This window comes from Triticum urartu, chromosome 7 (genome assembly GCF_003073215.2).
Source record: "Triticum urartu cultivar G1812 chromosome 7, Tu2.1, whole genome shotgun sequence".
NCBI classification, from domain to species: Eukaryota; Viridiplantae; Streptophyta; class Magnoliopsida; order Poales; family Poaceae; genus Triticum; species Triticum urartu.
Window position 1 is genome coordinate 124,637,212 of NC_053028.1, and position 16,821 is coordinate 124,654,032.

The 16,821-nt window shown below is 42.3% G+C and overlaps 1 protein-coding gene across 1 annotated transcript; it reads right to left on the reverse strand.

Annotated features, from left to right (window-relative positions):
• Positions 1 to 14,968: 14,968 nt before the first annotated feature.
• LOC125521868 (ethylene-responsive transcription factor ERF014-like) lies at positions 14,969 to 15,959 on the reverse strand. The gene has a single exon (XM_048686932.1). It carries the CDS (start codon positions 15,823 to 15,825, stop codon positions 15,088 to 15,090), a length of 738 nt encoding a protein of 245 aa, XP_048542889.1. The 5' UTR covers positions 15,826 to 15,959; the 3' UTR covers positions 14,969 to 15,087.
• Positions 15,960 to 16,821: the final 862 nt, after the last annotated feature.

Here is a 16,821-nt window from a genome sequence, read left to right on the forward strand (position 1 = left end):
CAATCTATTTTACTTTGCAATCTTTACTTTCAATCTATATCATAAAAATACCAAAAATATTTATCTTATTATCTCTATCAGATCTCACTTTTGCAAGTGGCCGTGAAGGGATTGACAACCCCTTTACTTGCGTGTAGTCTCCTACTGGATTGATACCTTGGTTCTCAAAAACTGAGGGAAATACATACGCTACTTTGCTGCATCACCCTTTCCTCTTCAAGGGAAAACCAACGCAGTGCTCAAGAGGTAGCAACGAGGAGGAGAAGCTGGACGGGCTGTCATTTTGGCTTTCTATATATGCACACAACACGGGGTAACCAACCATAGAGTACCACACAGGAATGTAAAGTGTTCCCAGTGCATGCCATCATCACATGATTTATTATTCTCCGAATGTCATTAGTTGCAAGAGAGTGATGCATATTTTCTAGGGGCCATTTAAAGAAATAATTAACACTAGCTAGGGTGTGTTTGATTTGGGAATGAGTTAGAATAGAATATCATGATTTCATTCCATTAGAATTGGTCGGTTTCGATTTTGTGTTTTGTTGGAGACAATAGGATTCGAATAGTTACATTCCGGTGTTTGGTTGAAGAGGTAGAATGAAATGGATTTGGTTCTCCTCGTATCTTCATGAGATTACTCTAACATTCATATGGGTAACTATAACCTTTTGTATGTTTAACAACAAATTATGCGAGTTTTCAACAATATTTCAATTGTATTTGTAGCATAAATAACTTACAATTCCCTTCATAAGAATGAGTAGTTTTCAACAACATTGAATTTCACAGTGATTTATAATCAACATTTAACCTGCTAACCCGTTGTCTATGTAAAACATTTAAAAAAAACTTATTTGAAAATAGATCACAAAGTGTTAATGACAGCAAAATTTATCACCAATCTCAACACAACACAAAGATCTAGTTCTAAGAGCATCTCCAGCCGCGCCCCCAACAGGCCCCCATGCAATTTTTAGCGCCAGCGGGCGAAAATCGGCCCAGTCGCGTCGCCAGGATCTCATTTAGTGCCAGGTTGGGACGAAATAACAATCGTCACATCCGAGCTGAACCCAAGCGCCCGAGGGAGCCGGCAGAAGCGAGAAGGGGTGTGGGCCCACTCTGTCGGCGAGAGGAGGGCCTTTTCCCGTCGTTTCCTCCCACTTTACCTCCTCGGCTTCCCTCTCATTCTTCATTCCTCCCACCAATCTCCTCCTCCTCCCCTCCCAGCCGGCCGCCATGTTGATGTCTACTACACAACCTTCTTCTTGTAGACGTTGTTGGGCCTCCAAGTGCAGAGGTTTGTAGGACAGTAGCAAATTTTCCTCAAGTGGATGACCTAAGGTTTATCAATCTGTAGGAGGCGTAGGATGAATATGGTCTCTCTCAAGCAACCCTGCAACCAAATAACAAAGAGTCTATTGTGTCCCCAACACACCCAATACAATGGTAAATTGTATAGGTGCACTAGTTCGGCGAAGAGATGGTGATACAAGTGCAATATGGATATTAGATAAAGGTATTTGTAATCTGAAATTATAAAAACAGCAAGGTAACTAATGATACAAGTGAGCGTAAACGGTATTGCAATGCGTTGAAACAAGGCCTAGGGTTCATACTTTCGCTAGTGCAAGTTCCCTCAACAATACTAACATAATTGGATCATAATACTATCCCTCAACATGCAACAAAGAGTCACTCCAAAGTCACTAATAGCGGAGAACGAACGAAGAGATTATGGTAGGGTACGAAACCACCTCAAAGTTATTCTTTCCAATCAATCCGTTGGGCTATTCCTATAAGTGTCACAAACAGCCCTAGAGTTCGTACTAGAATAACACCTTAAGACACAAATCAACCAAAACCCTAATGTCACCTAGATACTCCAATGTCACCTCAAGTATCTGTGGGTATGATTATACGATATGCGTCACACAGTCTCAGATTCATCTATTCAACCAACACATAGAACCTCAAAGAGTGCCCCAAAGTTTCTACCGGAGAATCATGACGAAAACATGTGCCAACCCCTATGCATAGGTTCATGGGCGGAACCTGCAAGTTGATCACCAAAACATACATCAAGTGAATCACGTGGTATCCCATTGTCACCACAGATATGCACGGCAAGACATACATCAAGTGTTCTCAAATCTTTAAAGACTCAATCCGATAAGATTACTTCAAAGGGGAAACTCAATTCATTACAAGAGAGTAGAGGGGGGAAGAGACATCATAGGATCCAAATATAATAGCAAAGCTCGCGATACATCAAGATCATATCACCTCAAGAACACGAGAGAGAGAGAGAGAGAGAGAGATCAAACACATAGCTACTGGTACATACCCTTAGCCCCGAGGGAGAACTACTCCCTCCTGGTCATGGAGAGCACCGGGATTATGAAGATGGCCACCGGAGAAGGATTCCCCCTCCGGTAGGGTGCCGGAACGGGTCTAGATTGGTTTTTGGTGGCTACGGAGGCTTCCGGAGGCGGAACTCCCGATCTAATCTCCATTCTGGAAGTTGTACGATACGGAGGTATATATGGGTACAAGGGGTACGTCGGTGGACCGAAGGGGGGGCCACGAGGTAGGGGGCGCGCCCCAGGGGGGTGGGCGCGCCCCCTACCCTCGTGAGCACCTCCTTCATCTTCTGACGTAGGGTCCAAGTCTATCCGGTAGGTTTCCTTCCAAAAATAACTTCTCCAGTTGATTTCGTTCCGTTTTGACTCCGTTTGATATTCCTTTTCCTCGAAACACTGAAATAGGCATAAAACAGCAAATCTGGGCTGGGCCTCCGGTTAATAGGTTAGTCCCAAAAAATAATATAAAAGTGGAAAATAAAGCCCAATATTGCCCAAAACAGTAGATAATATAGCATGGAGCAATCAAAAATTATAGATACGTTGGAGACGTATCAAGCATCCCCAAGCTTAATTGCTGCTCGTCCTCGAGTAGGTAAATGATAAAAAGATAATTTTTGATGTGGAATGCTAGTTGGCATAATTTCAATGTAATTCTTCTTACTAGTGATATGAATATTCAGATCCGAAAGATTCAAGACAAAAGTTCATATTGACATAAAAATAATAATACTTCAAGCATACTAATAAAGCAATTATGTCCTCTCAAAATAACATGGCCAAAGAGAGCTATCCCTACAAAATCATATAGTCTGGCTATGCTCCATCTTCACCACACAAAATATTTAAATCATGCACAACCCCAATGACAAGCCAAGCAATTGTTTCATACTTTTGATGTTCTCAAACTTTTTCAATCTTCACGCAATACATGAGCGTCAGCCATGGACATAGCACTATAGGTGGAATAGAATGGTGGTTGTGGAGAAGACAAAATGGGAGAAGATAGTCTCACATCAACTACAGGCGTATCAATGGGCTATGGAGATGCCCATCAATAGATATCAATGTGAGTGAGTAGGGATTGCCATGCAACGGATGCACTAGAGCTATAAGTGTATGAAAGCTCAAAAAGAAACTAAGTGTGTGTGCATCCAACTTGCTTGCTCACGAAGACCTAGGGCATTTTGAGGAAGCCCATCATTGGAATATACAAGCCAAGTTCTATAATGAAAGATTCCCACTAGTATATGAAAGTGACAACATAGGAGTCTCTCTATCATGAAGATCATGGTGCTACTTTGAAGCACAAGTGTGGTAAAAGGATAGTAGCATTGCCCCTTCTCTCTTTTTCTCTCTTTTTTTTATTTGGACCTTTTCTTCTCTCTTTTTTATGGCCTCTTTTTTTTGGGCTTCTTTGGCCTCTTTTATTTATTTATTTTCGTCCGGAGTCTCATCCCGACTTGTGGGGGAATCATAGTCTCCATCATCCTTTCCTCACTGGGACAATGCTCTAATAATGATGATCATCACACTTTTATTTTTCTTACAACTCAACAATTACAACTCGATACTTAGAACAAAATATGACTCTATATGAATGCCTCCGGTGGTGTACCGGGATGTGCAATGATGCATGAGTGACATGTATGGAAGAATTATGAACGGTGGCTTTGCCACAAATACAATGTCAACTACATGATCATGCTAAGCAATATGAAAATGATGAAGCGTGTCATAATAAACGGAATGGTGGAAAATTGCATGGCAATATATCTCGGAATGGCTATGGAAATGCCATAATAGGTAGGTATGGTGGCTGTTTTGAGGAAGGTATATGGTGGGTTATGGTACCGGCGAAAGTTGCGCGGTACTAGAGAGGCTAGCAATGGTGGAAGGGTGAGAGTGCGTATAATCCATGGACTCAACATTAGTCATAAAAAACTCACATACTTATTGCAAAAATCTATTAGTGATCGAAACAAAGTACTATGCGCATGCTCCTAGGGGGATAGATTGGTAGGAAAAGACCACGCTCGTCCCCGACCGCCACTCATAAGGAAGACAATCAATAAATAAATCATGCTCCGACTTCATCACATAGCGGTTCACCATACGTGCATGCTACGGGAATCACAAACTTCAACACAAGTATTTCTCAAATTCATAACCACTCAACTAGCATGACTCTAATATTACCATCCTCATATCTCAAAACAATCATCAAGTATCAAACTTCTCTTAGTATTCAACACACTCATAAGAGAATTTTATTATTCTTGAATACCTAGCATATTAGGATTTTAAGCAAATTACCATGCTATTTAAGACTCTCAAAATAATCTAAGTGAAGCGTGAGAGTTCATCTATTTCTTCAAAATAAAACTACCGCCATGCTCTAAAAGATATAAGTGAAGCACTAGAGCAAATGACAAACTACTCCGAATGATATAAGTGAAGATCAATGAGTAGTTGAATAATTATGCAACTATGTGAAGACTCTCTAACATTTAATAATTTCAGATCTTGGTATTTTATTCAAACAGCAAGCAAAGCAAAATAAAATGGCATTCTAAGAATAGCAAACATCATGTGAAAAAGCAAAAACTTAGGATCAACCGATACTAACCGATAGTTGTTGAAGAAGAAAGGTGGGATGCCAACCGGGGCATCCCCAAGCTTAGACGCTTGAGAATTCTTGAAATATTATCTTCGGGTGCCTTGGGCATACCCAAGCTTGAGATTTTGTGTCTCCTTAATTCCTCTCATATCACGGTCTCCCTAAATCTCAAAAGCTTCATCCACACAAAACTCAACAAGGACTCGTGAGATAAGTTAGTATAAACCATTGCCAAAACCTTATCGTACTCTAATGTAGAAAATCACTAAAATTATTATTAAACATTGAATACTAAATGCCTCTGCATATTTAATAGTCCTATCCTCAAATAGAATCATTAAAGAAGCAAACATATGCAAACAATGCAAACATAACAGCAATCTGCCTAAACAGGATAGTCTGTAAAGAATGCTGCAACATCCATACTTCCCGAGCTCCAAAAATTATGAAAGAAAATTCCCGATGTAGTAAATTTATCATAGCTTAATATGCAAAAGGTTTCAACATTTTATCACATTCTGAATTTTCTAGGGAATTATTGCAACAGAGGTAAACTTTCTGTTTTCAAACGGCAACATGTATACTTGTAACATAGGCATAGTAAAGGCTATCAATGCCACTTTTATTGAAATAAAAGATGAAAAACATTGTTCTAAATAACATAAAGCAAATTCTAACAAAATAAATTGACGCTCCAAGCAAAACACATATCATGTGGTAAATAAAAATATAGCTTCAAGTAAAGTTACCGATGAACGAAGACGAAAGAGGGGATGCCTTCCGGGGCATCCCCAAGCTTAGGCTCTTGGCTATCCTTGAATATTAACTTGGGGTTACTTGGTCATCCCCAAGCTTAGGATCTTGCCACTCCTTATTCCATAGTCCATCGAATCCTTACCCAAAACTTGAAAACTTCACAACACAAAACTTAACAGAAAACTCGTAAGCTCCGTTAGTAAAAGAAAATAAATCACCACTTCAAGGTACTGTAATGAACTCATTATTTATTTATATTGGTGTTAAACCTAATGTATTCCAACTTCTCTATGGTTTATAAACTATTTTACTAGACATAGATTCATCAAAATAAGTAAACAACACATGAAAAACAGAATCTGTCAAAAACAGAACAGTCTGTAGTAATCTGGATCAAACGTATACTTCTGGAACTCATAAAATTCTCAAATAAATTTCTGGACCTGAGTAATTTATCTATTAATCATCTGAAAAAATAATTAACTAAATAGAACTCTCCAAATAAAAATGGTAGCAATTCTCGTGAGCGCTAAAGTTTCTGTTTTTACAGCATGATCAACAAGACTTTCCCAAAGTCTTCCCAAAGGTTCTACTTGGCAAAAACACTAATTAAACACATAAAACCACATATAAATAGAGGCTAGATGAATTATTTATTACTAAACAGGAACAAAAAGCAAGGAACAAAAATAAAGTTGGGTTGCCTCCCAACAAGCGCTATCGTTTAACGCCCCTAGCTAGGCATGATGATTTCAATGATGCTCACATAAAAGATAAGAATTAAAACATAAAGAGAGCATCATGAAGAATATGACTAGCACATTTAAGTCTAACCCACTTCCTATGCATAGGGATTTTGTGAGCACACAACTTATGGGAACAAGAATCAACTTGCATAGGAAAGCAAAACAAGCATAACTTCAAGATTTTAAGCACATAGAGAGGAAACTTGATATTATTGCAATTCCTACAAGCATATGTTCTTCCCTCATAATAATTTTCAGTAGAATCATGAATGAATTCAACAATATAACCAGCACCTAAAGCATTCTTTTCATGATCTACAAGCATAGAAAATTTACTACTCTCCACACAAGCAAATTTCTTCTCATGAATAGTAGTGGGAGCAAGCTCAACAAAATAATTATCATGTGAGGCATAATCCAATTGAAAACTAAAATCATGATCACAAGTTTCATGGATATCATTATTCTTTATAGCAGACAAGTCATCACAATAATCATCATAGATAGCAACTTTGTTCTCATAATCAATTGGAACCTCTTCCGGAATAGTGGATTCATCACAAAATAAAGTCATGACCTCTCCAAATCTACTTTCATCAATATAATCATCATAAATAGGAGGCATGCTTTCATCATAATAAATTTGCTCATCAAAACTTGGGGGACAAAAAATATCATCTTCATCAAACATAGATTCCCCAAGCTTGTGGCTTTGCATATCATTAGCATCATGGATATTCAAGGAATTCATACTAACAACATTGCAATCATGCTCATCATTCAAATATTTAGTGCCAAACATTTTATAGATTTCTTCTTCTAGCACTTGAGCACAATTATCCTTTCCATCATACTCATGAAAGATATTAAAAAGATAAAGCGTATGAGACAAACTCAATTCCATTTTTTTATAATTTTCTTTTATGGACTAAACTAGTGATAAAACAAGAAACTAAAAGACTTGATTGCAAGATCTAAAGATATGCCTTCAAGCACTCACCTCCCCGGCAACGGCGCCAGAAAAGAGCTTGATGTCTACTACACAACCTTCTTCTTGTAGATGTTGTTGGGCCTCTAAGTGCAGAGGTTTGTAGGACAGTAGCAAATTTCCCTCAAGGGGATGACCTAAGGTTTATCAATCCGTAGGAGGCGTAGGATGAAGATGGTCTCTCTCAAGCAACCCTGCAACCAAATAACAAAGAGTATCTTGTGTCCCCAACACACCCAATACAATGGTAAATTGTATAGGTGCACTAGTTCGGCGAAGAGATGGTGATACAAGTGCAATATCGATAGTAGATAAAGGTATTTGTAATCTGAAATTATAAAAACAGCAAGGTAACTAATGATACAAGTGAGCGTAAACGGTATTGCAATGCGTTGAAACAAGGCCTAGGGTTCATACTTTCGCTAGTGCAAGTTCCCTCAACAATACTAACATAATTGGATCATAAAACTATCCCTCAACATGCAACAAAGAGTCGCTCCAAAGTCACTAATAGCGGAGAACGAACGAAGAGATTATGGTAGGGTACGAAACCACCTCAAAGTTATTCTTTCCAATCAATCCGTTGGGCTATTCCTATAAGTGTCACAAACAGCCCTAGAGTTCGTACTAGAATAACACCTTAAGACACAAATCAACCAAAACCTAATGTCACCTAGATACTCCAATGTCACCTCAAGTATCCGTGGGTATGATTATACGATATGCGTCACACAATCTCAGATTCATCTATTCAACCAACACATAGAACCTCAAAGAGTGCCCCAAAGTTTCTAACGGAGAATCACGACGAAAACATGTGCCAACCCCTATGCATAGGTTCATGGGAGGAACCCGCAAGTTGATCACCAAAACATACATCAAGTGAATCACGTGGTATCCCATTGTCACCACAGATACGCACGGCAAGACATACATCAAGTGTTCTCAAATCTTTAAAGACTCAATCCGATAAGATTACTTCAAAGAGGATACTCAATTCATTACAAGAGAGTAGAGGGGGGAAGAGACATCATAGGATCCAAATATAATAGCAAAGCTCGCGATACATCAAGACCGTATCACCTCAAGAACACGAGAGAGAGAGAGAGAGAGAGAGATCAAACACATAGCTACTGCTACATACCCTCAGCCCCAAGGGAGAACTACTCCCTCCTCGTCATGGAGAGCACCGAGATGATGAAGATGGCCACCGGAGAAGGATTTCCCCTTCGGTAGGGTGCCGGAACGGGTCTAGATTAGTTTTTGGTGGCTACGGAGGCTTCTGGCGGCGGAACTCCCGATCTAATCTCCGTTCTAGAAGTTGTACGATATGTAGGTATATATGGGTACAAGGGGTACGTCGGTGGACCGAAGGGGGGGGCACGAGGCAGGGGGCGCGCCCCCTACCCTCGTGAGCACCTCCTTCATCTTCTAACGTAGGGTCCAAGTCTATCCGGTAGGTTTCCTTCCAAAAATAACTTCTCCAGTTGATTTCGTTCCGTTTTCACTCCGTTTGATATTCCTTTTCCTCGAAACACTGAAATAGGCATAAAACAGCAAATCTGGGCTGGGCCTCCGGTTAATAGGTTAGTCCCAAAAAATAATATAAAAGTGGAAAATAAAGCCCAATATTGCCCAAAACAGTAGATAATATAGCATGGAGCAATAAAAAATTATAGATACGTTGGAGACGTATCACATGCCGCCAAAGAAGTACGTGGTTCCCCACGCCGCGACGGATGACACCGCCGCCGTCGCACAACCGAAGCAGAGGGCGCTGCTGTCCAAGCCCCCAGGCATGTCTAATGCCGACTAGAGGGCGGAAGTTTAGCGCCGGGAGGCTGTCACCACCGACCGGCGGAACAGGGCCAACGCCAAGAAGGCCCAGGACAACGTGACGCTCGCGGCTACGGCGGTGGCGGAGCAGGCGGAGCGCTCGGCCGAACAAGTCGAGGCGGCTCGCGTGGGGGTGATGAATCCACCTAGCGGCCACGGCCCATACGCGTCCTAGAGCCAGCAAAGCGTCGGGTCTCTGGTCGTCTTCTCGTCATCGCCACAACCATGGGGCTGCACGCCGTCGCCGGGCTACGCCGACGGTGACACGCACAGCAAGTTCAACCCCAACATTACCTTCGCCCATGGTCACCCGGCCCAGCACACGCGTGCACGAGTCCATCAAGCATTGCCTCGCTGACGCCAAGACCCGGCCTGCCCAGTAGGAGGAGAAGACCGAGGCACGGTGGTCGGCGTTGATGACGAATAGCACCGTCAAGCTCGACCTGCTCCGGACCAACATCGCCGCGGAGAAGAGGGACACTGACCTGGCTTTCCTGATGGGCGGGGTGGACATGTCGGCGATGGACAAGAAAGTCAAGGTGTGGTACATGGCGGAGCGCGGCCTTATCCTGAACCAGATGTCGTCGGCGGCGCCGCCAACTCCCACGCTGCCACCAACGCCGCCGCCAAGCCTGACTGATGATGCCTCCATGACGCCCAGCAGCACAGAAGCCACGCCGATGCCTCCCTGCACAGAAGAAGCCGCGCCGACGCCGCCCAGCCCACGCACGCCGACTCATGCGACGCCGGAGGCCGACACCGCCGTTTGATGCGTTGAGTCCTTTCTTTTTTTGCGTGCCGAACTGTGGCAACCTGATCGCCGAACTACGATGATCATTGGAATTGTGGCGTTTTATGGGGGCGGGAAATGGACCCGTTTGAATATGTGACGCCTTGGGGGTGGCGCCTGGGGGCGTGGCTGGGACCTAGATTGCCTCCAGGGCCTAAAAATCGTCGGGCGGGCGCCCGAAAGAGCACCGGCCTTTGCGCCGGGGGGGCGAACGAGTGGAGATGCTCTAATCAAGCTGAGTAATAAGTATTTCAAGGAGAATGTCAAGCAAGAAAGAACCCAATATTGATGCTTGCTATTGCTACTTGCTGCCGCTCCTACTTGCCATGCTACTTGCCGCTCCGGCCGTTACCTGCTCGCTGCTGGTGTCACCTGCTAGGGATAAAGTGCCATGGTCTTTTGATGAGAAGTATAAATTTTGTTGGAGGAGAATTTGACAACCCAACTACACAAACACATGACGGTGTGCCTTAGCAGGCACTAAACCAACTCTAGTATGGTTATTGACGGTGTTGAAAACGCAATCAACCTTATCACAAAGATCAATCACTGCATACAACCGAGGAACAAGAAAAGTATAAAAAAATGCAATCTAAATTGAGGATGTAAATTGAAGTACTTGATTAGCATAGTGGGATTTTGATGCCACATGGTGCAGGTGGTCTCGCCTACTCTCGTGTCTATGACAAAGTGTAGCAAACACCAAAACGTAATCAACAAAACCCAAATCCTAACTCGCCGCCCCTCGGGGTATTTAAGGAGGGACAAAGGGGAAATTCAGCCAAAACAAGGAGTGGGTGCCAAATACAACCTTAAGTGAGTATCCTCTATAAACATGCTAAAAAATTGCATGTAATCTTTTAGTCCAAAAATTCATCTTCTCCCAAGTAAGACTTCAAATTTATTTAGATGCAACCAAACAAGATCTCCTAGTTCAAACACAACAATCTTTCTACCCTTATCACCTACAAGTTTGTGATTAACACTCATGAATGCTATGTTGTCTTTTGTCTTCTCATGCATCTTTAATATTAGTTTAGAATGATGTGTCACATCAAAATTAATCTTCTCCAAAGATGGAAGTGACAAAAAAATCAATGGGTACATGGGGTATAAGATCATAACCAACTTCAAATGGACACATTTTAGTGGTAGAATGTAGCGAGCGGAGTAAATATTATTTAAGTTTTTTCTAAGACGACATCCCTAAGCATAGTATGTAATTTTCTATTGACTACTTCAATTGTCCATCAGTTTGGTGATGAAATTAGTACTAACCAAGCATTTAGTCATCAACTTATCCCATAAAAATCTTCAAATGTGACTAAGTGACGATGCGATGACCCTGGGGTATAGCTCCGGAGGACAAAAGAGGCCCAATGACATTAGTGCAGCCCAAACAACAACTCAACGTCCATCGATAATCCAGAGCGCATCACCACCTTGGGGGACAAGACATAGACACCCCTTCGTATTAGGCTAGGAAACAAGTCTGGATATGGCATATATTAACCCACCACGGTTATTTACCAAACGTAGCATAGGACAACTCCTTGACCGACTCAGGACCTATAACCCTGCCTCAACCACCAATATATGTCCCGGCAGAGACCCCCTGATGGGAACCTCATTCTAATATGCATCTGAGGCTTCAACCTTTTTATGATCTTGCGAACGATCCCTTGTAGATGCAAACCCTAGTTTCTCATACAAGGCTAGATCATCAGTGCAGACAAGCAAGAGTAGATTATTACCTCAATACGAAGGCCTGAGCATGAGTAAATTGTCCTCGTTATGCTCTAATATGTATTGACAGGAAAATACCAAGTCAGTTGGCGCGCCAGGTAGGGGTTGCGCGTGTCATACGTCATAGACGTGTCTATAATATTTATATTGCCTCATGCCATATTAATATCATAATGGCATAATTTTAGCATCATCATTTATCTTTTTCTGGACTAACCTATTAATTCGGTGCGGAGTGTCAGTTGTTGTTTTCTTTTTTGGGCTTTTCAAAATCAATTTTCTAGAGACAAAAAAACAAAGAAAAATACATCAAGAAGATTTAAGAGAAAATGTAGCCGGAGGTCACCGGCCCCACCAAGGACCCCTGTGGGCCCCACATGGTAGGTTGGCACTGCCTAGCCACTAGTTGCACGAAGGGGGCGTGTGTGCCCGAGAGGAGGCGCCTCTACCACCTCTCGTCACCCCTGCCTTTGTATTTACCCAAAAAAGTTGAACTATTTATTGAGGATTTTTCATCGACACCACCTCTCTATGTTCCATGGAGATCTAGTTTGGAGGCATGTTCCATTACTTGCCGGAGGGGGAATTCATCGTGGAGATCACCTACATCAACCTTGTTGACATCATGTCCATTTGTGAGTAGTCCTCCTTGGACTATAAGTTCATAACAGTAACTAGATGGCAATTTCTCCCTTTTCCTTAATAAATGAATTCATGAACATTTTCTAATTTTTGAATATTTTTTGAAATTTGTTAACATTTATTGAAAACCCGCACATTTTTAAAAAATCATGAACAATTTTCTAATTCACATATATTTTTAATTTGTGACATAGTTTTACTTCGTGAGCATTTTAGGAAATTCATGAACATTTTTTTATTTCGGAGAGATTTTTTTGTTTCACAAACTTTTTAAAAATTCTGCACATCTTTTTAATCCATGGACATTTAAAAAATAAATATTTGTTGAAATCAAATTTCATGAATATTTATATAATCACAAACATTTTTTAAAAAATCTTGAATATTTGTTCAATTTTTTCTTGAATATTATTTGAATTTTGTTAAAATAAAAAAGGAAAGGTGCCAAAAAAAGAAAGGAAATAGAACTAGGCTGGACTAAAGTCGCATGGGTTGGTGCGCATTTACCGCTCTGGTGGTGGCAGCCACACAGGGAGCATTCCTGCGCGTTTGCTCGGCCTCCATCGCCCTATGTGAGGATTAGGAAATCCTGAAATCAAAGTCAAACCCTATTCGATGCCTTCAGAGCCAATTACTTTTAAAATTCATGATTTTTTTAATCCTCTAACAGTTTTTTTTTCCAAAATTATGAACTTTTTAACATTCTTGATTCAGAAAAATAAAAAAAATCATGAAGTTTGTCATTCTTCATGTTTTTTCAGATTCTCAAACTTTTTAAATCTTGCAAACTATTTCGAGTTTACTAAACTTTTTTTAAAAGTTTAACTGTCAACTGTGTCACTCGTCAATGGTCGACTCGTCAAGTCAACCATGCGAGACGCTTGCCCCTTTATCGGGTCGGCCCACGAGCGGGCATCGTGCGGTCACTCCTTCAACAAATAGCGAATAAGGCGCCAAGTACGAGGGGCGCGACTATATCACTTGGGGCATGTACAATGGTGATATATTAGGAGTGCCACATAGGATAAATGTTGAGGTGGATGAAAAAGAAATCATAAGAAAATACTTTTCTTCTCTTATTTAAGAGATGATCTCTTAGCACAATATGTCTCACCGTATTTTGTAGAAATAAAAAAATGTTCTTGATGTATATGAAAAATGTAGAACATGTATTAAAAAAATAAACATCAAAACATAAAATCCTGATGCTCGCATTTATCCTGAATTTTTTTCAGGAATTCCGGCGGTACACTTTCAGTGGGAGGAGACGTTCCCGTCGACTACGAGGCGCCTACGGTGACTTCGTAAAATCTCAAGATGATATGTCGGCTCAGTCTCTCGGAGGTGCTCATAGGGGTAGGGTGTGCGTGTGTGCGTTCATAGGGGTGAGTGTATGCGCGTTTATATGAGCGCTTGCGTTTGTACTGTGTTAAAAAAACATAATTTTTTTAAAAATGTCGATTGAGTATCAAAAACATATGTTAATAATATATTTATAAAATTTACATTTGTATAAAAATATGTAACTAATATATAAAATGTCTAGAAAAATGTAATCATCAAACATATTTAATAAAATATTAATCACATATTTTAAAATTTTCAAACATCTACAAAAAATGTTTCTAATTTATAAAAAATATACAATGTGCATGAAAAATATATTCATCTAATACAATATTTTAAAATATGTTTAACATCTACTGAAAAAATGTTGTTGATGTATACTGAAAATATACAATGTGTATGAAAGAAAATCAAACATAGAAAAACACATATTTTAAAAAGATAGTTATAATGTATTTGAAATTTTGAAGAAACATGAAAAATATTAATAAAATGGAATAAAATGAGAAACAAACAAAAAACCAAAGGAGAAAAGTAAAATAAAAAATAAAAAAATAAGAAAACAATTAAAAGGGAAATAACTGAAGAAAAGGAAAATGACCGTTGTGGTTGCCCCCAAAGGGGTATCTGTCAGCTAGTCGCTCTCATCACTTTCAGATGAGCGCAAGAAGGGCCTTGTGGCCTTGTTCAGCTCGATCCAGGCGACATCAAAGGTGAATGATTAATTTTTATTTTTATTTTTATTTTACGGGGGCATGATTAAATTGACCCCCTCCTCCCATGTAGTGTGAAAAAGAATTAACCCCCTAAATGTCCTTGTGGCCGAGTCCAACTCCAAATAAAGCTTCAAAAATCCGCACAAAAATTGTAGCGGTGCACTCTTCTGGATAAGCATGAAAACCTTACTGAAATCCCTTATCATTCGAAGTGAATAGTCCAGACACCCACACAGTTGACGAGAGGGCCCGTTGTTCCAAAAGAAATGAGTATATGCTTGCAATTGCAAAGCAGGTTCTTTAACATGGATGTAACAAGCAATTGAAGGGAGGTTAACTCCATGGAAGCTGCCTTAAAACATGTAGCTCCACGAGAGCTCCCCCCACAACGCTCAACTACCTTATTGTTGCTGTGTACAAAGAATCACATCAATTTTTATATGGAATCAAGTATAGTTATCACCATGCATGACCAGTTGTGGTCTTCGCTTGAGTTGTCAGTTTCATCGGTGCTCCGGCTTGCCGGACTCCAGCTCAGTCCATTGAGAAGCTCCAGAGCGCAATGTCGCCTCCTTCCTCCCAGCTGCACTCGTCCTCCATGGCCATCGGCGACGGAGCGAAGAACGCGCTGCACGGGTCCATCATGGCGTACTCCATGCACTTGGGCGATTGGAAGAAGGCCTCGATCTCCGCGAGCGAGCACTGGCTGTAACCGTAACCCAGGAGGTCTACGCCGTCGAGGTCGGCGGCGCCGCTGCTAGCCGTCTCCGGGGAGCTCACCGGCGAGGCATTATTGCTGGAGGAGCTGCAGTACTCCGGGGTGACGGCGCCGGCGCTGTAGTCGTCGGCACCGGCGAAGTCGACGGCATCAGCGCTGGGACTGTCGTCGGCCCCGGCGGCGAAGTCGAACGCATTAGCGCTGGCCCCGGCGGCGGCGGCTGCGGCGACGCGCTGGATGGACTTGGGCGACATGGCGGCGGCAGGGAGGTCGAAGGGGAAGCGCACGGGGAAGTTGAGGTCGGCGGCGGCGGCGGCGCCCTTGAGGCAGAGCAGCGCGGCGTCGTAGGCGCGCGCGGCGGCCTCGGCGGTGGAGTGGGAGCCGAGCCATATCCGCGTCTTCTGCCCCGGCGCCCGGATCTCTGACACCCACGCGCCCCAGCTCCTCATCCGCACCCCCTTGTACGTCCTCATCTTCCCACCAAGCTGCTGCTGCTGCTGCTTCGCCGCCACGGCGCCACCGTCATTGCTCCCTGCTGCCGCGGTCTTCACCATTGCCACGTACGGCTAGCTTCTCCGCGAACCTCCTCCTAGCTCAGTCGGTTCCTCCGGTCGATGGTTTGGTTTGCGACGCGAGGCTTGTTGCTGAGTGCTGATCTGTGTGCTGCGCTCACTGGTCTGGTCGATGCTCCGACGGGATACTTCTACTTATAGGACGCAAAGCCACAGCCCAAAACAGTGTGTGCCTCGTCCATGGATTTGTTTACTGGTGGAACACAAGTAATGAAGCATTACGTTCACATCACAGCGATACTCTGACAAAACAGTGGCATATACAATCCGCGGTCGTACGTTTGGCAATAATGCATACGGAGCAAATAATAGCGTAAGAAAATCCAAGCAAGGAAGCATCCTGTGTGCTACTCCTACTAAGGTAGTCGACTTGACGCTGCGTCTTTGCCTTGGGCGTACAGTGTTAGCATAAAATAATAGTGCCTTGATTCGAGTGTGGCTTGCCCGGGCACGGCTCGGACATACAGCTGTGGGCTGTGGGCTGTGGCATGCATGATGCACTTGTTGCCTGCCTGGCCAAACCGAGTGGAGACTGCAGAGTGCATCAAGTGGCCTCAAGTGTCAACCGCACCTACCTGTCTTGGAACATGTGCTAAGAGCAACTCCAACGGGCGACCCAAACGGACGGCGATTTCGTCCGCTTTTTATTTGTTTGGATCGGCCGTCCGCCCTGTTTTTGATATGGGTCGGCAGCGCGCCCAACGCGTCGATCCATATATGCAGGCATGGCCGGCTAGCCGTCCAATTTTACATTGATTTTGCATTCAAAGATATTGTGAAATGAAAATGTTTAAAACAAGCCAAATAGTTCGGCCGCCCAAATAAATAGTATAGTTTTACAAGCCAAATACAAATAAAAATGTTTCACATAGTTTTGCAAACGAATAAAAAAAGATACATCTATTGGTTGCCAATATGAGTCCACATATGCTCAACCAAATCATTCTGCAATTGCACGTGAGTTTCCCAATCACGCAT